Genomic DNA, 24,240 nt, shown 5'->3' on the forward strand with positions numbered 1-24,240 from the left:
GTAGTATGTTTGTTAAGGACAATTTACTGGGAACTATTTGACATGGAATCACTTGCATTCAGTTTATAGTATTTGTTAAGGACAATGCATGCCAGAAATAGTCTACATTTAACCCAAAAATTAAGTGAATTTAAAATTATGTGGCTGTGTTAACACCTTGTGTATAAAAAATCATTGCATTATAATAAGTTTTTCTATATGAAAAAAATAATTCTGGATTGCATATAGTGCAAATAGGATGTTGCTCGAAAATTCTGGCCTGAAACATTATTTGACATTACTTTTCTAGATAAATTTGAGGGGAGTAAATCTAAATTAAAATATGTTAATGTATGTTGGTAATGTTCATGTAAAATATGGTAGAAATCAGACATCATTTGCCTGGTTAATTTGTGTATTTTTTTTGTGTGGTGATTTGCATGGTTAAAATAATCAGAACATCATTATTTGTTACAAATCTTTGAGCATTATGGTGACTCCTCTGGTCAGGTTATTAATAAGATGAAGAGTAAATTTTATGCTGGCTCTGTATCTCCTTCTCGGGCGTTGGCCATTTCGTCTTTTCTTGGTTTCACTCAGGGCTATCTTTGTGAGCAAACCTAAGACAATTCACTTTCAGGCTGTTGCGGACAAAATAAAAGTCAAATTGACTTTTATTTTAGGCTGTTATCAGTCATAGGTTGTGTTCAATTTATAAAATCTATTATCTATGATATGCTAATTTACTCATTCCACTTAAATTTATGGCCTAAAAACCTAGTGAAGAAATTAGAAGCTTGGATCCGTGATTTTATGTGGAGTGGCAATATTCATGTCAAGAAAATTTGCACGGTGGCGTGGCTTAAAGTGTGTAAGCCTTATGATGCCAGATGGCTGGACACTCATTCTCTTTCACACATGAATGAATCTCTTCTTCTTCAGTTGTCCTGGAAATTCTCTTCTAGTCAAGAGCAATGGGCTTGTATGTGTAGAGATCAATTTTTGAAGGAAAATATGCCGGTTAGTTCCTATTTGAGAACGTATATTTGGCACAGTTTAAAACCTCATATTGGCACGTTTCATAAAAACACTAGGTGGTTGATTAGTGCGGGTGAGTATATTTCTTATTGGCAAGACAATTGGCTAGGCTTTCTCTTGGTGGAAGCATTAGAAATTCCGCCACAAGCAGCTTGCTTTCTTGATGCTAAAGTTTCTTCGTTAATACATAATGGTAGTTGTCATATTCCTAGTTGTATTGAGGAAAAAAGATCCTAATTTAGTGGATAGAATTACAAAGGTTGTGCTCCCTAAACAACCTCTTGTAGATAAATTGGTTTGCCAGGCCTCCAAAGATGGTAACTTGACGGCGAGACAAGCGTTTCAATTTTTGCAAGAACCATATGAACTGCTTGACTGGACACTAGTTCTTTGCTATAAGATGATTCCACCATCTAATTCGTTTGTGGTTTGGCGTAACACACATAATAAATTGCCGACAGATCAAACTTTAATGAAGCGACGATGCATAGTGGTTTCAGGTTGTTCTCTATTTTAAATTTAATTTGTTTTTATTGAGTCATGTGTTTATATGTAAGTTAGGGAGTAGTCTATTTAAATTCCTGATTTTTAGTTTTGAGTGTTGAGCTTTAAAAGATATTGAACGTGTTAGACTATGCATGCTGGAAATTTTCTGTATTTTGGCTGTAAGTCAAGTGAATTTTCTGCACTAATTGGTGATGATTTTGTGAATAGTCGTTGTTTCTTTTGTATCAAACTTGGTTTCATATTTATAAGTTTTAGTTTGTGAAAAAAATTCTGGATTGCATTATATACTAAATTCAAAATGAGTGTTATTACTATTACTATTACTCATGAATAAAAATATCTACAAAAAAAAAAAAAGGAGGGGGAGACAAAATCATTTTATGATAAAAAATTCATTTATACCTGTTATTTCAAAAAAAAAAAAAAAAAAAAGAGGAAAACCCCGGATCAGTTGAATTTCAAGTATTCAATTCACTAATAAGATACGAAACCAGCCGGAAACCAGTGCTCAGTCCGGGTTGGTCCATATGCATAACTGGTTCACTAACCAAACTGACATAAACCGCTTTGACCCGGCCGGATCTATGATAGTAAAGAGTTTAATGGTGGTGATTTATGCTGGTGAAAGAGTTTAATGTGCGTGCACTCTCGTGTGCGTGCGTGTGTGCTTTCGTGTGTGTTAAAATAAATAAATTATATAATTATTATAACTCAATTTTAAAATAAACTTAGGCTCTTATGATTTTAATAGTGAAATCTATTTGAAGAATAAAAAGTTATTAAATTCTAACAATTGAATCTATTTGATGTGAACTTTTCGATATTAATATATCTGTAACTTTTATTTCATATTATATATCTATAATTATACGGCTTATAAAAAAAAAACGGGACACCAAAATTATAACCTGCACGGGACTCTCAAATTGTCGGGAACAACCCTGATTAAGAGTAATTTAAAAGGGATGATTTGGATTTATTATTTGTTTTAGGTAATGAGAAGGCTACGTATATCTGCCATATATCATCACACGTTGAACCCTTTGATTCTTATATTAATCAAAATTTACAATGTTGTTAGCAAAAATTATAATTTCCATTCAATATGTCACTAGAGCTAAAAATAAAAATAAGACTTTCATCGAAGTTGAAAAAATATGCAAATATAGAACGGTTGAAAGTTCAAATAAAAATCTCCTTTCAAAAGAAAATAAAAATTCAAATAAAGATCTAAATCTTACCAATCACTTTATGGAATACCTACAACTTGTACAATCCATAAACTTTATGGAAGCATGGTGGCAAGTTATGTTGCATAACTTGCATTGCAACCATTGATAATTTGATGCAACCATTCATAGCATACGAAAGCTCCTACAATATATCTTTCCTTTGGTTCACCTCTTTCTTTTTAACAACTCTCTCCAAAGTTGTCAGACACATGATTCTACTCAGACTTGTAAGTGACACATATATGACGCACATTATATATATGTTTTATTAGTGTAAATTAATTTTGTAGTAACATCCAATATGAATAAATTATCTATGTCATCATACAATTAAAGTAGAATGTATATGTGATTTGGTAGTCATTAAATTATAGTGTAAAATTAATTTACAAGTGTACATGTACTATTTTCACATTTAAGTATCCATAAAATTTACAAAGTTTATTAATTTTGCTCTATAAAACTACTATTAACCTACAAAAAATTAAATTTCAAAATAATTTAAATTTAACAAATAAAACTATAAATATTTAAAAAATAATATTTTTATTGAACATTAACCCAATAGCACAGATAAGTTATACTAGTTAAACTCAAAATTATATACAAGTCACAGATCGAACAGAATACCTCATCTATTGTAATTGTAATTATAATAAAGCAAAGAAATGAAATATTTATAAAAAAATCCAACACAATAGCCAAATAAAAATTATTTAATAGTTATTATATTATTATGTCATGCATAATGTGGTGCATTCTAGGTCTCAAGATATAGTATTCAAAAGGATTAGTTTTGTTATCCAAAAAAGGTTAGCAACGCAGCTTGTTGCTCGTTTGCCTTTCGAGCCAACTAATTTGAACTAAAATGCTATCACACAATAATAATCCATAATCCATAATCCATATGCAAAAGAAAAACCACAATACTACTTAAAAAACTAAGAAACTAAACATAAAATAGTCTCAATAATTATTCATAATCAATGCTTCTGATATTGATCATAATCTCTCTTCTTCCAAAACTTAATCTGAACAAATCTCTTTTCCAGCATATCCTCGACTTCTTCGATCGGAACACCTTTAGTTTCGGGCACAAAAACAATAACAAAGATAATTGCAGCAATAGAAATAACTCCAAAGATCATGAAAGTCCAAGATGGGCCAATTACTTCAGTCAAAGATAGAAAAGATTGTGAAACAACAAGATTTGAAACCCAAACTATTGTAGAAGCTATTCCACCACAGATTCCTCTATATCTTAGTGGATAGATTTCAGAATTAACAACCCATGGAACTGTTCCCATTCCAGGTGAGAAGAAAATGATGTAGAGTCCTAGACCAACAAGTGCAATCCAACCAAAATTACTTGGACACCCCTTTGTATACCATGCTCTATTTTCATTGCCACATTGTTTTTTTGTATAATCATCGTTGATTACACATGCCCCTGGTTGGACCTGCAAATTTCAAATTTAACAATGTTGTTAATATTTGTTAATTACTACTTTTTTTGGCATTAGCCCTTTGATTGCCAGGGGAAAAGAGCCCCGGTAATCCAGAGTTCGGCCACTAGGTTAATAATACCTGACCAAAAATTGTTCTCACTAGGAAGTAGGAATTGAACTCGAGTTAATTACTATATTTGTTTATACTAGTAGTTCATATTCACGTAATCAGGTTATCAGTAGCCCTTGAATCATTTGACTTAGTTATGCTGACGAGGACTATATGATTACAGACTATAAGCAAATAGAATAGAAATAGAAATGTGAGTTACCTTGTTATGAACGGCACAAAATCCACAAGAAGGTTTATTCGTAGCTTGAATACACCTCATACAATTCCATTTCTGATTATTGAGAGCTGCCGTATGGAACTCCGGGCATGTGTTATTACTAAATTGCTTGCTTTCAAAGGGACTAACCATAGGTGAATGAATCTCAGTCTGACGAAAAGTAACGGTTAAAAGCGCCAAAGAGAGCACAACACCGGTCAAACTTATCAATGCAAGTTTTTTCCTACCAGTCTTATCAATGAAATATATGCTTAATATCGAACCCAATGCATTAAGGCCAGAAGTGATTAATGACAGAAGAAGTGCTGTTCTGTTTGATGCAAAACCTGCCAACTGAACTATGGAAGGACTGTAGTACATGACGGTGTTGATACCGACGAATTGTTGGAAAAATGCAAGTCCTACACCAGCATATAAACCTCTTCTAACAGATGTTGTTTTTATAAGCTGCATCATGCTGATTTTTTCTGTATCCTTTAGTTCCATTTCAACTGATTCTTTTAACTGCTGAATTTCGTTGTCATAGTCTTCAGTCTCGTATATCTTTTTCAGAATAACTTTTGCTTCGTCTTCCTTTCCCTGTTACATTATTGACAAAGATAACATGAAAAACAAAATAAGAATAATAATAATGCACATTCCGACTTTATTTTGCTTCAGATTAACCTAGGTTAGAATGTGGATCGTTTGATCTTGATCGATCTGGTGGTATGGATTATGTGATTGCGTAAAATGTGTGATTAACGATGATAAACTAACCTTGCGGTACAACCAACGAGGCGATTCAGGGAGTGACAACATGAGTACAATTTGTATCAAAGCAGGTAAAGCTGCAACTCCTAACATCCACCTCCAAGTCCCTGGTGCCTGCCATGGTCAAATTATTTTAGAGCATATCATAAAAACGACACTTTAAAAAGAACGGAGTTAAGTAAGTAACAAGAGAGACATGCGTGCGGCATAGTTAGTTTGTTACCTTGGTAAAGGCCAAGTTGATGAGATAGGAAAGGAATTGTCCACCAGTAATGAGAAAACTGTTGAGACTAACAAGAGCACCTCTAACTCTAGTTGGTGAAGCCTCCGAGATGTATAAAGGCGACGCCATAGAAGCCATACCAACGCCAAGACCGACAAACACTCTACCAACAATAAGAACAGCTGGACCATTAGCAGCAGCCATGATAACTGACCCTATAAAAAAGAGGGTATCGGCTACAATGATCGATACTTTTCGTCCAAATCGATCGTTGATCCATCCGCCAACTGCAGCACCAATAATTGCCCCAGCTATTGCTGTACTCACAATGGCTTCCTGTTACATTTTTTCCATCAGCATTAGATCATGTTTTCACAAATTTTATCTAATCATATGCTATGAACGTTCCCTTCCACGGCGCACAGGGCTCCACAATTTTAGGGCATCAATTTTTTTCCACTTAGTGTGTGTTCATGTGCGTGCATACAATCGTGTGTGCGTGTGTTAAAATTAATAAATTAAATAATTATTAAACTAAAGTTTAAAATAAACCTAAACTCATACGCGGGTGACATTCATGATTGTGAAGCAGAGTGCATTTTTTCATCAGCATTAGATCATGTTTTCACAAATTTTATCAAATCATATGCTATGAAATTGTTACATTGCACTACCATCCAAAAATTGTTACGTTACTACCTTTTTCAGGAAATAAATTGCTTCTTTTTCATTTGTAGCAGATTTAGAAAATTTCTTTTTTGTTTTTCCAATATTTAGTATATTTTAAATTATTTTTCATTTTAAAAGAGGATATACGTAATTTTTATTTTATCCTTTTAAATGTTTTAATTAAATGTAGTAAGACCAGCAAAAAATATTAAATGTAATAAGGTAATTTAAATAAATTTAGATTATAATTAATTGAATAAACATTTCTATATGTGACACAAAAAAGTTATTTACCGATACATGTTTAATGTGTTTCAATTTCAATCAAAGAAACTTATAAATAAGTCCTTTTACAAATATAATATAATAGATAGGATATGTGGTTTTCAACTTTTCATTGTTAGTTGGTGTTTGTTCAGTCTTGAACTGATTTGTTGGGCACCAGTTTTGTTGGCCCAATTGAACATTTGTTCCATAAGCATGTGCTTCCCGGTGCATCTTTTTCATTACTTTTGACAATTATAAAATAAAATATAAAAATTCATTCTTTGAGAGACAAATATAGATGTTTAAAAAAGAAGCAAACACTTGTTTCCCATGTAAAATTTTCACTTAAAAAACAATTTTTATTTTTAGACTAAAGTGACATAATTTCATTGCTGTCATATTACACCAGATCTATATTTTTCACTAATTTTAACTATTGTTCTATGAAGAAGAAACACTTTTTGAATTAGTTTATCTCTATTAATTTTGTCTTTTATTTCCTTTTATTTCCATATTATATAATATATAGTATATCCAAGATTCAAGATAATTATTTTATTTATTAATAAAATAAAATAGTTATTAAACTAAAATTTAAAATAAACCTAAACTCATCATGTGTGCATGGTGCGTGCATACAATTGTGTGCGCGTCTACTCTTGATTTATCTATGATCACAATTCTAAAGAGAGTTAAGCATTTACCTGAAGCCATGTCTTTCTATCTACTGATTTAAAGTCATCTCTAATATACAAAAGAGCTCCGGATATAACTCCTGCACATACCCCACCGATTATCAACCTCAATATTTTCCTCTTTTTCTTAATATTTTTTTTAGTTATAGAAGAATAAAATATAATAATAATCCAATCAAAGAGTAATAATAGCATTTATTGTTTCAAAAAAAGAGTAATAATAGTGTAAAAAAAAAGAGAGTAATAATAGCATTTATGTGCGGAGTATAATAATGAGACACCAAAAATAATAATAATAATAATAATGAGACACCATGTAAATCCCTATAGATTAGTCTAGCATTGTTTGATATTATTTGTATATTTCCTTTAATTTAGTCAAAAAATATGTAACCAAAAAAAAAATTAGTCAAAAAATAAATAAATATAATATTTTCTCCTGTTTTTTATGAGAAACATTTTAAAAATTAAACATTTAAAACATTTGAAATTGGTCAAAGTTTTTTATAAAAAAAAAATCAATTTTTTTTAATTTTTATTATAAAAAGGACCGGAGGAATAATAATAATTCATTAAATAATTGATGTATGTGAACTATAATATAGATCATATACATCAGTTATTCAACTAATCTAAAAAAATTATTATTTCTTATAAAAACAGGTAGTAATTGAGATTAAATAATGCTAGAATAAACTATAGAAAATCATTAAAACATAGTTTTTTTCTATAAAAAAACATGAATTTTTGTTTTGAAGAAAATCGAAAAAAACATCAATGTTTGACAAAAAAAAGACTATAATTTGAGACGTCATACATATGACTAAATCTCACTCAACACGAGATGAAACCTAATGACTTGTCTAAATATTTGTTTCTATTCAGATCTCGTAAATATTCAATTCTTTAACCTTTGACTCAACTTTAAATCACATTTGCATGCATTATGATAAAAAAATTTGATAACATGAAAATATTCAATTTTTTAGTTAGTTTTAAAAAAGCCAAAAACAAGAATTCAATAAAACTATTTGCAGTCAATAAAATCATTTTCAGTAAGTAAAACATGAAATGATGCATTAAGATCATAAGAGAAGAGTTATGAAGAAACATAGAATGAAAAAGCAGAGAAAAAGTAATTAGTAATTACCAGTATCATAACCGAAGAGAAGGCCACCAATTCCGGCTGAAAAAGCGAGACGAAGAACATATGGATTTTTCCAGGATAAAGACAAACACTCTCTAAAAGCAGACATATCTGCTTCTGGTACACCTCCTTCCATGGTTATGTCTTTGTTTTTCTCTCTTTCTAAGAACAACTCAAACTACTACTACTACTCAACCCAGTTTTGTTTTATTTGGTTTGTGTTGTTTTGTTTTGTTTAGAGTGTTGTTGTGTTTTGGAGAAATTTGGCTATATTTATAGATGGAGAAAAGTGAAGATGACCATTTTGGACATTTATTTATTTCCTTTCTAATATTATTAACATTAAATTTACTCCCCCAATTACTGGTTCATTTTTCCATCAGTCAACTAATATCTCGTCACAGTTACTTTCATTTTATGATATGGTTGACTGGTTTGGACTTTTAGTATTAAAAGTTTTTTTATTTGACAAAAAATAATTTTCATTAACCATTCTCTCATCACTATCACTAGATCAAACTCAAACCTATCAAATAAAAAAATTAACCATTAAAATTATTTTCGTTTAGGTTTTTCTTAATCAATATTAATATTTTTTTATGAATTAATCAATATTAATTTATTATATGAATAAATTATTTTTCTCATTAGATCAAATCAAGTTAATGTTTTGATTAATCAATATTAATTTATTATTATAAGAATGATTCAAATTCCTAAAATATGGTTTTTTTTCCTTTTTCATTATCAGTATCCAGTCTACTGGACTGGCTAATCTGATTTATAGTTATTTATGGCATCAAGTGGTTTCATAATCTCTCAATCGCAATTGTGGAGGATCAAACTGTGGTCTTTCATACCAAATCTCACTCTGTTCACCGTCAAATCAACTCATGATTAATTCTAAAAAATGATTTTAAGAACACTTTAATTAATAATTAAAGTGGTTTCCTCTTCCACATTTTCTAAAAATGATTTGTCATTATATTTTATTCATTTTTACAACTTAAATTAGGATACTTTATCTTTAAAAATCCAAATTTCCCCTTCCTACTTCTCGATCTATTTGTGAAATCCATTCATTAACTAATATGGGTAAATTAGGATTTAGTGGTTTAGTGAGAAATCACAAACAAAATTTCCATTTTGAGTTTTATGAAAGTGTTGGTTGGTCGGTCATCTTACCCATAAAATTCAAGTTTTCTTAATTGATATCAAGTTGTGTTCACAATCACCGAGTTTTGGAAAAGTCATTTGTTCATAATTTTTTTTTTCTTTCATGTTTGTCCTAGGTACGGGATTGGTGACTTTGAGAACACATCAATATCACCAATATGCTAATATATCATAAATAGGACTAGGAATAAGTCGAGCCGAACTTGTGTTAGTTCGACTGGACTTAATAAGATGACCAATATAAAAATCTGTGGATAAACGAATGAGGGGAAATCATTAGGTTTAGTCTAGTGGTGAAGGATTTGGGTAGTATGTGTAGATCCTGAGTTCGATCTCCAACTCATTGTAAACAAAAAAAAAATGAATGAGGGGGAATACTAGTAACTACGTAATGAGATTGAACTAGTCAAGCGGCTATTGTGCATTACGAAACGATGCTTAAGTCACAAACACATTAAATCCAATGCTTAAGAAATCAGAGTCTCCCAATGGTTGTTTTGTTTGTGAATAAGAACATTAATAAAGAACATGTGCTGGTACAGTCTTTAGGTCCAACCAGATCTCTTTTTTCTTCTTATGGGTTTCATTAGTCATTGGAGGAATCCCTAACTGTAGTTCGATGGCACAGCACAGGCCAACCATTATACAATTCCCTCCAAAAAAAAAAAATCAACATAAAAATAGAAAAGAGTATACAAATAAAAAGTATGTTATCAAACAGGTCTTTTAACTTATAAGCTATAAGACATAAGCTATAAGCTAGTTTATTGTGCTTCTCAAACAGAGCCTAAATGCGCGAGACGATGTCGTTATCATTTTAAAATTATCTTTTACATGACTGTGATGAGATGTTTAAGTTCACTTCTCTCGAATTTGGGTGGGTTCATATATTTATTATACATATTCTTAATTTCCAACTATGGTAATTGATAAGTTAATTTATAATGTTGTTGGTAACAAATTTATCTTTTAAATTGGATTTGAATTTGAAAAGAAGAAAAATAAGAAAATAAGTGTAAGTGATCATATTTGATGTCATTAACACTTTCTGGATTTCTCACCTTTGTATTAAATAGTTGCGTAAGCAATTTTTAATGGAGTTGGATGAAGAAAAAAAAGTACTAGAGGCAAAACAAAAGCTTTGGGATGAAGATTATGGCTAATGTGTGGGTGAAGATGAACATTAGAGGCAAAAAAGTTCTGCACCTGGGAGCCTGTCACGGCCGTGCAAATTTGGTCACGTTCGTGCCAGGCCTTGCAGAAGCAAGGAGCACGCTCTGTAGCCTATGTCACAGCCGTGACAGCCTCTACTGTTAGCATACGTCAACTTTTGGCCTTCTATTTCCCTTCTTATTTCCCATTTATTGGATTGTAACTCTTATCTATTGAAATGCTATGAATTTATGTACCCTATGGCTATATAAAGGTCTCACTTCCTTTGTAAAAATCATTCAAGCTTTGCATTGTGTACACTTCTCTGCAAATCAAGAAAAGTTATTTTCTTTCATTTTCTGATTTTGTTCTTAGTTTATGCTTATGCTTATGTTACATTTATACAATAATAAAATGTAAAATTAATTATTTTATGCTCTCAATAAAAAAAAAAAAAAAAACAAACAAACAATTTCATACTCCATCCGTCCCAAAATATAAGGGAAAATCGGTCGATCAAAGTTGATGTATTTAGTACAAATTTATAACCAGATACATTAACTTTCTTTGACCAATTTTCCCTTATATTTTGGGACAGAGGGAGTAACTAGTAATAATGACAATTGTTTATATTACCATGAAGTCACAGTTGCTATTTTACCATGAAGTCACAGTGGAGTAAAAACAAAGTAATAGACGGATTTTCCCCCATAAGTTTCTATAGAACAGTCCATTTGTTTGATTTTGCTATTATCCATTTCACGGTGATATTTATCCGTAATTAATAAGAGAATAGTATAGTAAAATTTCATATTAGGATTCCAAAATGATTAATATAATAAAAAATGTAAAAAAAACTTTACAGTAATAAATAAATAACACCAAAAGATCGGCATGCAAAGGTTCTGAACGGTATGAAATCATTGTGTAGGTGGTAAAGACAATGAAAGTTTCAAAAGAAAACCAAACAAGATTCCAATAAGGCCAACAAACATGGCAAAGGTGAAGGAGAGACCCGGATCACTTCTACGATTTCTTCGCCTTTTCAGCATGTCCTGCTTATCCAGAAAGAAAACACATGGATTTGGATTATAGTGCTATTTTAGCCATAGTTCTCAAACACCAGTATAACAAAAGAAATAAATAATTAACATTAAACTATGCTCTTCATTAGCTAAAAGTCCCTCAGGAAATAGTAAAAAAACCTCACAGCCATCGTTCGAACCGTCCAACTTTACGTTTCTAGGTGTGAAAATTGAGTTAACATTACTCACAATAGAATAAAAGTACTAGCATAAATAACATTATTCCTATCTTGATACAGGAAATAGGTCATAATTCACATTGACCTGTATTGTCTATAAGTCATCTAATTTTTGCCTTCTAACTGTTGGAATTTTGCTATGAGGCGGTGGCTCAAAATTTTAGAATTTTTTTCAATCAACTACAAGTTTAGTCATTCTATACTTAGGAAGTTAAACTCCAAATCAAATCTTAACACAAATCATACGATCATAGTATAATAAGGGACAAGATGTAGCATAATTACCAGTTCCTGTTGCAGTTGCCGCGTTTCTCTGGCTGCAGCATCTCTTTCCTCCTTCAATTGTTGCAAGGTTTGACTCTTCAAAAAAAAGATGATTTAATTAAGTTCAATCTAAATTAAGTAATGGATTTGTAAAGAATTTTAACCAACGGCTATTAAATGCTACAATGAAGGAAATGGTTCATAGTGAAGCAAAACACTATATTATGTAATACTAAGTAATGTATAGAGATAACTACTCACAATCAGCAACAGGGGTCATCAAGCAACTAAACTATCGATTCATATTTTACAGTTTGCGAATATAATTTATCGGCGAGCTGCCAGGGCAGCATAAATATTATGAAGACTGGTGTCGCACCAGAAGTCATACACCTCAATCAGCATATAACCTATGGCCAATCAAATGAACAGAAAATTTTCATTTGAATCCTTAGCAAATAATCCCATCTAAACCAAATTTGTGAGGAAGCATAAAAATAAAACTGGAAACTGATTACCCTAAGGGGAGGGTAAATGGGAGAACCATAAGAACTCACCGAATAAGTATCAAGTTTTTGTGCGGAGTACTTTGTATCATCGCTAGTGCTTCCTTGAGGTGAGTTAGGAGAGACATATACAACTCTTAGTTTCAATTCTTCTGTTAACTTTCCACTATCCTTATTAAACTGCAAGCAAAAATAACATGATTTTGATCATTTTTTCTTTTCAAATTTGTAGATATGACCCTGTAAAACAAGGTTATTGGCTCTCGTACAGTATCTGGTGGAAGATCATCAACATCAGTGTTTGAATCCAGTGTTGTAGTTTGTATGAGAAACTTATCTTTGCATTGCATGTTAGGAGGATATTCTTGTTGTGCTTGGAGGGTGACTGCATCACAAAAACTGGAGAATATGATATATGCTAATACTACATTATTGTCATAGCCCTAAGATCACAAACAAGCAGATAATACATATGGTTGGTTTGCAACTTAGTATTATATTTTTCATAGTCCTTGCGATGTGGAAAACAAAACTCCATTTTGTGATCTTTAATTGGTTAAGCTAACATTCTTCGTAGATTTTAAAATATCACCTTGTTTTCACTTTTATTTCCTAAATAACATTTTTGTAATTAAAAAAATGAACGCATAACATATTTTGTCAAAAACCAAATAGGTCTTAAGGCTAATACAGATCTATTCATGTAAAATATAAAACAGTATCTTCAAATTACTGCTTAATCGATAGTCGATGGATATCTAGTACTTTGTTCTAAGTAATATCTCTAAAAGGCGTGCAGCGCAGACCGTTTGGTGAGCCTACTTCAGTATTCCAACAACAAAATTCATATTATCAAAGATCTTAATGCAAGTTTTAAAAAAATATTGTTTTTCCCAAATAAATAAGAAAAGGAACATGACTTAGAATTGTTTCTGTAATAGTGACAAGAATCACCTCTGATGATGCATGAGTCCCATGGATGAATAACACCAGTGTTAGGTCGTACAAAGTATTTCTTCGGTGAAGTGGTCTTCACCTAGCAAAAGCAAAATATCATAACAGTGGAATCAATATGCAGCCATCCACTAAATAACAAGCAGAAAAGCATTTCCGTAAACAATTGTCCGTCGATCGCTGTAAGGAGATTTAAAAGAATACCTTGAAAGCAACAAAGTATTCTGTCTTATTCGAAACTTTAAGATCGCAAAATGTTTGCTGCTCTAGCTCAACTGGTAACATGAACATTAGCAGTATAAGAACTCACAAGACTAATAAGGAAAACATAATGGAAATGAATTAGGATTACCGCTACACACAGTTTACAGACACTAACAAAGTTTTATAAGCATTGCTTTCAAACTTCACAAAACATGTTATATATCTAAACAAAATTCACAGTTAAGAACAAGTGATGCAACTAATAACTACAGAAAACTAAACCAATTCTCAAGTGGTAAAAAAATAAACCTTCAAACTAATCAAAGAGAAGGCATATATTTTTATCAACAATAGTTTTACTAGTCCAATTTCTACCGACCAATAAGGAATTGGTCCTATTGGTAAGGGTCTTGGACCTCTTAAATAGATGTCAGAGGTTCGATCCTGACTTTGGTCCCAGTGGTAAGGGTCTTGGACCTCTTAAATAGATGGTTAGAGGTTCGATCAGGACTCAAAAAAAAATTGTTAAGAGGGGAGAACCCACTTTGTATGCCCCACGGAAATAAGTGACTATTAAACAGCGGTGATTAATTACTCAGTTGTCACTATCTAATTATTAAAAAATCATCATTGTTACTGTTCCATTTGATTTGAAGCCAAATTATGTATGCAAGTATATCATGGCATGAATAATTAACAATATATGGAGAAATTTGTAAACTGTGATTAATTTCACGAAATTGGATTGACAAGAAACCACAGTGATCATAGAAAAAAGTGTTGCAGTTAATACGATTGAACTGGATTATCAAATAAGATAAGATTACATACATTGGAAACGGAGCTCAGGAGGATTGATGGTGATGAATGAATTTCCAATAGAAGCAGTAGTCATGGCGAAGGGATCGAAGTTTCTAGAATCACAACCGCAACAATATCAATAAAAAAACTGCGTGAAAAACAAAAAATAAAAAATTGTTAGTAAGTGAAAGAGAAATGAACTGATATTAATTAATTAATTAATTAATAATAATGCTACAAAAAATAATAATAATAAAATATATATAATTAAGAAAGTTGTAACCTTTGAGATCGCGGTAAAAACATATGTTAGTCTGTCTGAGTCTGAGAGGAAAGTGAGTTGCAATGGTTTGTTTATGTTATGTTGTGTTTCTGGTTATGGCGGAAAGACAAAGACAAAAAGACGAGTAGTTCGGTGGTGATGGTAAGTTGTGTTCGCTCGCTGTGATGTCATGGGAATGTATGACAGAATCATCATGAGAGAGAGAGAGAAAGAAATAAAAGAGGGAGAAACACTACACGTGTCCATAGGACTGAAATTGGCGTCCGCTTCAAAAGTGAGTATGATACCTCAGTGAAATCTGCACTTTTTTAATTTTCTGGTGTTTCATAAATTATACCTCAACCGACAGAAATAGCGTTAGCCGTATTTATCGAGATTCAAATCCGTGTTATTTTATTTTGTGTGTGAGTTTTCAATGATTTTACCATTTCGTCTGTCAACCAAAAAAAGTAAAAAAAAATTAGTAGTAAATCGAATTCAAGTAATTACTAATAAGCTCTTTTAAAATAAATTATTTGATAAAATTTAAATTAAATTTTGATGAAAACAATTTTTGATTCCTTACCAAAAAAAAAAAAGCAATTTTTGATTATGCTTCTCCTCTTACATAAAACTTATATTAGTGTCATGCTTCTGTCATAATGAACGGTGAATGAATCATTTGTTAATTTTTAGTCTCCTATTTATATTTTTAAGAATAACGGTTGAGGCTAGGATGGAGATCCACTCCCCTTATTTTCTCAACTCTTTCCGGGAGCGGTTATGGTGCATAAGCAAATTTCTTATGCACCATGCATAAATAACACACAAAACCATTCCACAGTAAAAATGGTTTTGGCATTATTAAGTACATCTAATGTGAAACCATTCCACAACAAAAATGATTTTGACATTATTTTAGTTTAAAATTAACTACGAAGCAATCTGATGACGTTCATGGGTTGCTGTTGTTGATTTGGGGGTGGGAAATGTTGTTGGTCCAGGAGCCGAGAAGAGACCAAAGGGCACCGAAAGTGCTGCAAGAAAGGAACAAGTGTTGAGGCGACTCAACCTCTCTGTAACTAGAAACACAATGATGGGCCGCCGCAGATAAAATCCCTCAAGTAACAGGTTTGCTTTGGTAGGTAACCTGTCCCGCAAGAGTCGCCAGACACATATGGAAACCTTCAAAGGAACCTGTCAGTGCCAAATGAGGCCTGACGTAGCATTCAAAGTAATTGCATCTCGTGTCGTCAAAAGCTGATATGCACCACGAACAGTATAAACATCGTCTAAGTCAGACTGCCACTGCCACCTATCTGAAACATGATTCTGCAAAGAGAGGGTAAGTAGTAAAGACTAACACTTTCCCAGCATCTCTTCCTCCACGCCCTCAACTGACGCCGCCATACCCACGCCTCCCCTCCAGCCTCTCAACCCTGCATAAACATCTCAGCCACATAAGTCGATTTGTTTTCTGCCAGGTCAAACAGCCGCTCAAACCGCTCCCTCAAAGAGGTCTCATCCACCCAGGGATCAGTCCATAAAAAAAGTGTTGGACCCATCCCCACCTTTTTCGAAACATGCTCTCTGAACCACCCTTCCCCTACCTCACCTCCTCCATCCCGAATACGTGTCAACTCCCTCCACCACGTAGACCCACACGCTCCACCCTCACACAGTCTGCCTCTCTCAACCCCATAACGACCTGCCAACACTCGAAACCACAAACCCTCCCTATCCACTAGCATCCTCCAGCACCACTTACCTAACAGTGCTAAGTTGAACTCCCTCAACTATCTAACCCCCCAAACCCCATACTCCTTATGTAAGCATATAGTTTTCCAGTTAATTCAAGATATTTTCCTAAAAATCTCACTTCCCCCAAAAATATTTAATCAAAATAGATTCAATAGAAGAGATAGTACATGAGGGAGCTTTAAAGAAGGAAAGAGCATAGACACGCAGAGAGGTCAAAACGGATTTAAGCAGAACTAGACGACCACCAAAAGAAAGGAAACGACTCCTCCATCCCGATAAACGATTCTTTAAACAATCCAAAACCGGTTCCCAAAAACCTAAACGCCTCGGATCACCCCTATAGGAAGGCCCAAATAAAGGAAAAGAATTTTTTTCACTTTACAACACAGAGCAGACGCCGCCTCACCTAACCAAGAATCAGGAATGTTAACCCCAATCAACGTGCTTTTGTGAAAGTTATATATAGACAAATATAAAAATACTGAATATATTGCCATGTTTGTCACATAATTATTTTATTTGCAGGTGTAAAAAAAAATAAGTGCATATAATTTTTTTTTACAAGATGATGATAAGTTATGTACTATTAACTTTTGGGTCATGCTAACTGGTGCTCCCGGGGCACTGGTTAAGGAAACCAAAAACAGAGAGTTTTGAAAAGAAAAGAACGTTTTTTAAACTTTCGAGGAGTTGGCTGCACAAACTCCAATGCCAAATTACTATTTTTGCATCCTTAACCAGTGCTCCGGGGGCACTGTTTAGCATTTTCCTTAACTTTTCTATTAAAAATGTTTTCGGAAGTATTTTCAAATTTAACTAAATATAATTTAGAAAAAAAAAAATTGTATACAAATAAAACTTATGTTTATTTCTCGTGAGCTTAGTTCAGTTGATATAAATTTAAGAGAGATTTTTCAAAAAATTAATCTTTTTATCAGAACAACCCTAATAAACGAATTTTGATTAAACCATTAGTCACAAAATCAAATACCATAAAACACTCATAATTATCCTATAGTTCTATTTACAGAGTTGTGTGATCGGTAATACTTATTCATTCTTATCCTAATGTTCATCTTACTAAAACACTCATAATTATCCATTATAATTATTCCATATTAGTCTCACTTATCTATATGAAAATCGGAAATTTTCCAATTAAAAAAAATAAAAAATAAAAAAATTCTGTAACCAAAAAAAAAATAAAAAATCCTAAAGAAAAAGAAAAAGCCACATGTAACCGGCTTAGAGAACAGTGGCACACCGCCGAATAATTCCTCACCACCCGTCACAAAATCCACGTGTCTCTACATTAGTTAATGCCACGTTTTCTACCTCCCCCCGCCATTCTCGCTCTCTCTCTCTTTCCAATTCTTCTTCTCCTTTTTTCTGTTCCATTACACATTTCAACTAAACTTTCTTCTTCTGCACATTTAATTAATCAATCATAATCACCATCACATCCACCACAATTAATTAATTTAATCAACATTACAACCAATGTCACCACCACCAGGAATCAAACTAATAAGAAACAGAGAATGGAACATACAAACATATCGTTACATAGTTTTACTAATAACATTCATCGCTTACGTTTGTTACCACGCTTCAAGAAAACCAACAGGAATCGTTAAATCAATTCTCTGCCCTGATCCAACACACACCAACAAAACAATCTATCACGGGTGGGCCCCATTTAACGGACCTGACGGCGTTTCAAAATTAGGAGAAATCGATCTAGCATTTCTTGCATGTTACTCTCTTGGTATGTATGTTGCAGGTCATTTAGGTGATTCGTTGGATCTTCGTTTGTTCTTAACAATGGGTATGATTGGTAGTGGAATATTTGTTGGTGTTTTTGGAATGGGGTATTTTTGGAATGTTCATGAGTTTTGGTTTTATTTAACAATGCAAATGATTGCTGGGTTGTTTCAAGCAACAGGTTGGCCTTCAGTTGTTGCGGTTATTGGGAATTGGTTTGGGAAAAGGAAAAGAGGATTAATAATGGGGATTTGGAATGCACATACTTCTGTTGGTAATATTAGTGGTTCTCTTCTTGCTGCTAGTGTTTTGGATTATGGTTGGGGTTGGTCTTTTGTTTTACTTGGTGGGTTGATTATGCTTGGTGGGTTTCTTGTGTTTTTTTTCTTACCTGCTTATCCGGAAGATGTTGGCTTTTCTTTTATAAATGGAGATGAAGAAGCTCAAATTGTTAAATCTGGTGTTGGTGTTGGTGGTGTTGGTGGTGTTGAAGGGGAGAGAGAAAGAGAGAGACAAAAAAGATGTGAAAGTGGTGGGAGAGGGAAGAGTATTGGACTAGTTGAAGCTTGTATGATACCTGGTGTTATTACTTTTGCTTTGTGTCTTTTCTTTGCTAAGCTTGTAGCTTATACTTTTCTCTATTGGTTGCCGTTTTACTTGACTCAGACAGGTAATCAATCTTCCATCACCTACATTACATTCTACCTTGTTTTAGTATTAGAGATATCGATAATAATTTAAGAAAATTGGCAATCAAACACACCTGATGTGACATGGACACGACACTTAGTTTCTATAGTCTTTGAAATTATAATTTTTCTATTACATTAATCATTTTGAGTATGTTAATTTAGTCCAAATTCATAGAATGAGAACGAGTATCATGGGTGGAGCCAAGGCCCAGCAAGCCTGGGCAGTTGGCCGGACTCTGGCCAAAAGTTTTGGTATTTTTAGGGGTTAGTTTTGGGCAAAACTGAGATATTTTGTTGGACTGTTTATATATTATGTCACATGTGAAATTTTACCGCCCAGACTCTATAATTTTTCTGGCTCCGCCAGTATGATTGTAGATTTTCAATTCTATATATCTTTCTTAGTTTCAAGGATCAAGTTGCTCAACTATATTGTTACATGACTAAATTAGTGATTCACTCTGTATATATTAGACCATAACTGAAATTGCATAATTGGCCATTTTTTGGATTGTGTGAACTTTTTGGAAGCTGGGGATATACCTACGTCTCTAATTCTCGGCAAAAATAAGTAAAAAAAATTGATTTATTTGATTCAAATTTTGGACCACATGCAAAAACTTTCTTTTACTCATTTTTGCTTATAATTAGCAACATAGTAATACTAGCTTTTTTAGGGATGGCAAGCTCTTCCCATTAGTAGTTATGCTTCAACTTAGGAGAGTTATAACTTATAAGATAGATCAATCAAGCTTTACAAATGCAGTTTCATATACAGAAGTGTTAGCTTTATATATATGTTATCCAAATGAGAAGTTGATATATATGATTGCAATTCAAATACCAAAGTGTTAGATTTTTATATATGATTGCAATTCAAATGAGAAGTTGATATATATGATTGCAATTCAAATACCGAAGTGTTAGATTTTTATATATGATTGCAATTCAATTGAGAAGTTGATATACATGTTATCCAAGCCTAGGGTGATAATGGTTTTCAATGTTTATAGTTACATGTTAGTATGTTACACGGACAGTCGGATCAATAAGCATATGTCCCTAAAACATGCTTATTTTGGTTCATTTCATTGGTTAAAAAACCTATCAAAATGTCTATTCTGCTTCTTTTTATAGACCAGTTTTTCAAATTCCACTGGTCATAAACCTTTGTCTGCCTTAAAAATTTAAATTTTCATCTTGCAGAAATTGGTGGGAAGTATATGTCTGTTAAATCTGCTGGGAACCTTTCAACGTTGTTTGATGTGGGGGGTATTTTTGGGGGAATACTTGCTGGCTACATGTCTGACAAACTTAGTGCCCGTGCTATAACCGCAGCCACCTTCATGTATGCGTCAATTCCTGCTATGCTTTTATACCGATCATATGGAAGTGTTTCTATGCATGCTAACATTGGACTTATGATAGTATCCGGATTATTCGTAAATGGGCCATATGCGCTTATCACTACTGCTGTCTCTGCTGACTTGGGTACACATAGTTCTCTCAAAGGCGACTCTCGTGCTCTGGCCACAGTGACGGCTATCATAGATGGTACGGGATCGGTTGGTGCAGCTATCGGCCCTCTTCTTACAGGGTTTTTGTCAACTAGGGGATGGGATGACGTTTTCATGATGCTAGTTCTCGGGGCTTTTATTGCTGGCCTTCTTCTGTCTCCTTTGATCTTAACCGAAATCTCAGAGAGAACGTCCAAAACTATGACCAATGGTAGACCCCAAAATCCTGGAGGTAAGTATCAAATATTTGAATTACTTTGAATCCAGATCTTGAATTTTGAACTTTGTTATTTGTCTATTTATCTTATTATCCCTAATAATCTTATTGGCATACTGGGATTTTTTTTTCAGCCGCTGCATCTCAACCGCTTTTGCAAGAAGAAAGGTGACAGTGACACTGACCGGTACATCATGAATCGTCAAAGTATAGTGCTTGGTACTTGGGCTGTCTTGTAATTATATATGTGAAAGTTGTAAGATTTTGTTAATGTTCACCGACTTTAGCTTGCTGCGGCCACTTCATTGTTCATATTTTCAATGATGATGATATATGCCTCTGCTGATAAGTAAGTCGAGTAGTAGATTGCATCCATTTAGTTATCTATAGTATACTCTAGAGGGTTCCATAAGGATTCATGGTTCTTTATTGGGGATAGAACTGGCATGTAGAGGCTCTTTTCTTCTTGTGTCATACTCACATTCGAAGAGAAATTTCCATTCAAAAAATATTCGAAGAGATTTTGTTTTCAATTCGGTCTGCAGCAGGTTTAGGACATACAAATAAGTTCCTATCTTGTTCATATTCCAAATCCTCCACCTATCTCAAATTTTGTTGAGATTTAGAAGAAAAAATGTTCCTCAACTAAACTTGTATAGGCAAATAATTAGATAATTTTCGCTACATACTAGCTATGAGCCTATGATATGTGTGGTTTGTATTGTTTTTGTTTAACTCTGCTTGAAGTTTGAGTAGCGGTTAGACAGTCATTTTTGTTGTCTTCATTTTCGGTATTTTTAACAGATAATAATAAATAGGTGAACTACCATAAAAAATTATGAGCTCAAATTGAAAGTGTGAGCTCAACTTGTAGAGTTCTTTGCATGTGAATATCAAATCTAAAGGATTACTAGATCAGATCTATATGTTTGTATAAATTGTGTGTATGTTTTATTCATGAAGCCAGAATGTTTTTAACCCAAATTGTGTTTAGATTTTATTTTTCTTTAGATTACATGTTATCTATCACCATGAGTCCGAAAACTACATTTTGGAGCTTCTACAAAATTACACTCTCATAGTGATTTAGAAACAAAAATTATAACCACGGCGATGGGCTTTTCGCCTTTTCTATCATTTGCCCTACTCTATTGCTTTTTATGAAGTACTGTATATTTTTTTCACAGCAAAAACGTGTGTTTAACTGCTACTACTTCCCTTAAAAGAGTTGTTTAAGTGGTGCACAAGTTATAAATATATATTTGTTATTATAATGTTATTCATAACTTGTGTATATGATTCACACCTTTTTTTGTTTTTTGTGATGAAATAGTTGGAGTAAAAAAATGGGACATCGATTCAGTTGATAGTGTAGAGTAAGTTTTTTTTGGTTAACGTTCAAACTTCCATTCAATCAAATATTGTAGCTAATTAGCCAAATAGTATTACCATAAGTGAGTAAAGGACATGATTAATGCAGAAATTGAAAAAATAAACCATTAAACACAAGTTTTGTTTCTGACTTGGTACACATCTAATTGATCATGGCTATATCATGGCTAGCCAAGAAAGAAGAGATTCCACCAACAAACACCAAATTTTTTAAAGATTTAATTAATCTTTTGGTCCTTAAAGAAATTTTTTATTACACTTTGATCCTTCAATGAATAAATGTTCCGTCTATACTCTATAAAGATATCTCTGTTTGCCACAAATGTTCCTTTTGTTAGTTTTTTTTAAGAAAATGTTAGTGATGCACATGTGGCACCGTTGATGACTTATGCGGCAGAAGGGATATTAATCCAACTCATTTTTATATAAAATTGAATTTTGCGATTTGGAAACAAAATTAGGATTTTTCATCTTCATCCCCACCTCTCTCAACCCCTCATGTTCATCTTCATCTTCCCTGCCCGAATCACCATGTTCTTCCCATCAAATTCAGAATTCTCAAATTGATTATGACATTCCCTCAATCTAGGTCCATCGAATTTCCCCAACACATCCCAATCAATCCCTAAACTCTCCAACTCATTGCTCCCAATTCTCCTCCTCTTCAACGCCGTCCTCTCATCAGAGTTTGGCGTCAGAAACGAACTCCTCTTTTGTTGTTGAGAGTAAACATTAAGAACAGGTGGTCTAGCATAAACAACCGTAGAAGACGGCGTCGTTTTAGACATCATTTTCTTATCAACATCATCATCACCATGTTCATCAATCAGTGAATCAATTTCACAGTTATTGAACTAAATCTCGTCGTTGTTGAGTTATCAAGCTTTAACCTTCTCCGACATGACACTGGAGGAACCACACTGCAAAGTGATATTGAAGAGTAGAGATGATTAAAAGGAAGGTAACAAATGTGGTTATCACTGCAGCTCATAAGAAAATTGAGGTATGCATGGTTAACAAATGTAAAAATCAAAGGCTACTACATTGTTGTACGAGTTTGAGAAAGTGGTGGGAGTTCGAGGTTTTTTATGGATTTGCAAATTTTAGGTTGCAGTTTTTCCCTTTCATTTTTTTTAATGCAAAAATGTCCCTCCTGTCCTGCCACACAACATTGTCACGTCAATACTTATAGTGCTACCTGTACATCACTTAATATTTTCGGTAAAAAAAACTAATAGAAAGGATCTTTGTGGTAAACAAGATATCTTTAATGGACCTAAACAAAAGATGTATTCTAAGAGACCAAAGTGAAACAATTTTTTAGGGACCAAAAATATATTAGAAAAATGGGTCATGCAAAAAAGGAAATGCATCACAAAATTAATTTTGATAAGATAATTTTTTACATTTTTAAGGTATTAAAAAAAGTTCAAAAATAAAATTTTCTTATTAATAATAATATAGTATTTAACTAGTATTTTCTTATTTATATATTTTTTTTATCATCAGATCATATACCATATTGTTTAAAACATATCACATCACATCACTAATTTTTAGACAAAATATTTGTAGAGATTAAAATTGTCAAATTTTAAAATTGAAAGACCAATTCTGTAAAATTGTGAAAACGGAAGAACAAAATTGTAATTAAGCAGATTATAAGATATATATGGTGATTTATTTTGGCAAAGAATTTTGTTTGGGTATGTATTGTTTTTTTTTTTTTTTTGTTTTGTTTACAAAGAGTTTGGATATGTATTTGTATACCGTTAAGTAGATAATTTTGATGTTTAAAAAATAATAATTGGATAAGTTCACAAATTATATTATTATTAATATTTGTTCTTATGTGAATCATTCATGTGATGAATTTATATTTGTAATAGAGTACTACCTTTGGGAGGTTGAACTCTATCAAAAAAATAAAAATAGAGTATTATTATAAAAAATAATTACTCCCTCCGTCCCATATTATAAAAAAATCACTTTTTCATGTCCCAGTT

At 32.7% G+C, this 24,240-nt stretch overlaps 3 protein-coding genes across 4 annotated transcripts; 1 reads left to right on the plus strand and 2 right to left on the minus strand.

The window, feature by feature from the left end:
• Nucleotides 1-3,666: 3,666 nt before the first annotated feature.
• Nucleotides 3,667-8,556, minus strand: LOC123883582 (probable inositol transporter 2). The gene is made up of 6 exons (XM_045932429.1): nucleotides 8,312-8,556; nucleotides 7,171-7,241; nucleotides 5,531-5,866; nucleotides 5,314-5,421; nucleotides 4,537-5,133; nucleotides 3,667-4,216 (listed from the first exon to the last, which is right to left on the minus strand). Exons 1-6 carry the CDS (start codon nucleotides 8,442-8,444, stop codon nucleotides 3,740-3,742), a joined length of 1,722 nt encoding a protein of 573 aa, XP_045788385.1. The 5' UTR covers nucleotides 8,445-8,556; the 3' UTR covers nucleotides 3,667-3,739.
• A 2,861-nt stretch (nucleotides 8,557-11,417) lies between these two features.
• Nucleotides 11,418-15,108, minus strand: LOC123883584 (vesicle-associated protein 2-1-like). 2 transcript variants are annotated; one of them, XM_045932431.1, is made up of 8 exons: nucleotides 14,913-15,108; nucleotides 14,660-14,777; nucleotides 13,829-13,899; nucleotides 13,625-13,706; nucleotides 12,940-13,055; nucleotides 12,722-12,850; nucleotides 12,186-12,260; nucleotides 11,418-11,694 (listed from the first exon to the last, which is right to left on the minus strand). In XM_045932431.1, the coding sequence occupies exons 2-8, from the start codon at nucleotides 14,721-14,723 to the stop codon at nucleotides 11,557-11,559; spliced, it is 675 nt and encodes a 224-aa protein (XP_045788387.1). In that variant the 5' UTR covers nucleotides 14,724-14,777; nucleotides 14,913-15,108; the 3' UTR covers nucleotides 11,418-11,556. The 2 variants fall into 2 exon arrangements, with proteins under 2 accessions (XP_045788387.1, XP_045788388.1); XM_045932432.1 differs by having other exon boundaries at nucleotides 11,418-11,691; nucleotides 14,913-15,104.
• Nucleotides 15,109-17,978: 2,870 nt separating this feature from the next.
• On the plus strand, nucleotides 17,979-21,826 carry LOC123883583 (putative glycerol-3-phosphate transporter 4). The gene is made up of 3 exons (XM_045932430.1): nucleotides 17,979-19,086; nucleotides 20,315-20,857; nucleotides 20,977-21,826. Exons 1-3 carry the CDS (start codon nucleotides 18,153-18,155, stop codon nucleotides 21,012-21,014), a joined length of 1,515 nt encoding a protein of 504 aa, XP_045788386.1. The 5' UTR covers nucleotides 17,979-18,152; the 3' UTR covers nucleotides 21,015-21,826.
• The last annotated feature ends 2,414 nt before the right edge of the window (nucleotides 21,827-24,240 follow it).

Source organism: Trifolium pratense, linkage group LG5 (assembly GCF_020283565.1).
Source record: "Trifolium pratense cultivar HEN17-A07 linkage group LG5, ARS_RC_1.1, whole genome shotgun sequence".
Classification (NCBI taxonomy): Eukaryota; Viridiplantae; Streptophyta; class Magnoliopsida; order Fabales; family Fabaceae; genus Trifolium; species Trifolium pratense.

Excerpts from the sequence above, each read along its gene's own strand:
- LOC123883582 (XM_045932429.1), bottom strand. The coding sequence starts at position 8,444 with ATGGAAGGAGGTGTACCAGAAGCAGATATGTCTGCTTTTAGAGAGTGT. Across the intron at positions 5,867-7,170 it reads ATAGAAAGACATGGCTTCAG|GAAGCCATTGTGAGTACAGC; the intron begins GTAAATGCTTAA and ends AAAATGTAACAG. Across the intron at positions 4,217-4,536 it reads TTTGTGCCGTTCATAACAAG|GTCCAACCAGGGGCATGTGT; the intron begins GTAACTCACATT and ends TGAAATTTGCAG.
- LOC123883584 (XM_045932431.1), bottom strand. The coding sequence starts at position 14,723 with ATGACTACTGCTTCTATTGGAAATTCATTCATCACCATCAATCCTCCT. Across the intron at positions 13,900-14,659 it reads TCCTGAGCTCCGTTTCCAAT|TTGAGCTAGAGCAGCAAACA; the intron begins GTATGTAATCTT and ends TCATGTTACCAG. Across the intron at positions 13,056-13,624 it reads GGACTCATGCATCATCAGAG|TCACCCTCCAAGCACAACAA; the intron begins GTGATTCTTGTC and ends TTTGTGATGCAG.
- LOC123883583 (XM_045932430.1), top strand. The coding sequence starts at position 18,153 with ATGTCACCACCACCAGGAATCAAACTAATAAGAAACAGAGAATGGAAC. Across the intron at positions 19,087-20,314 it reads GTTTTACTTGACTCAGACAG|AAATTGGTGGGAAGTATATG; the intron begins GTAATCAATCTT and ends TTCATCTTGCAG. Across the intron at positions 20,858-20,976 it reads TAGACCCCAAAATCCTGGAG|CCGCTGCATCTCAACCGCTT; the intron begins GTAAGTATCAAA and ends TTTTTTTTTCAG.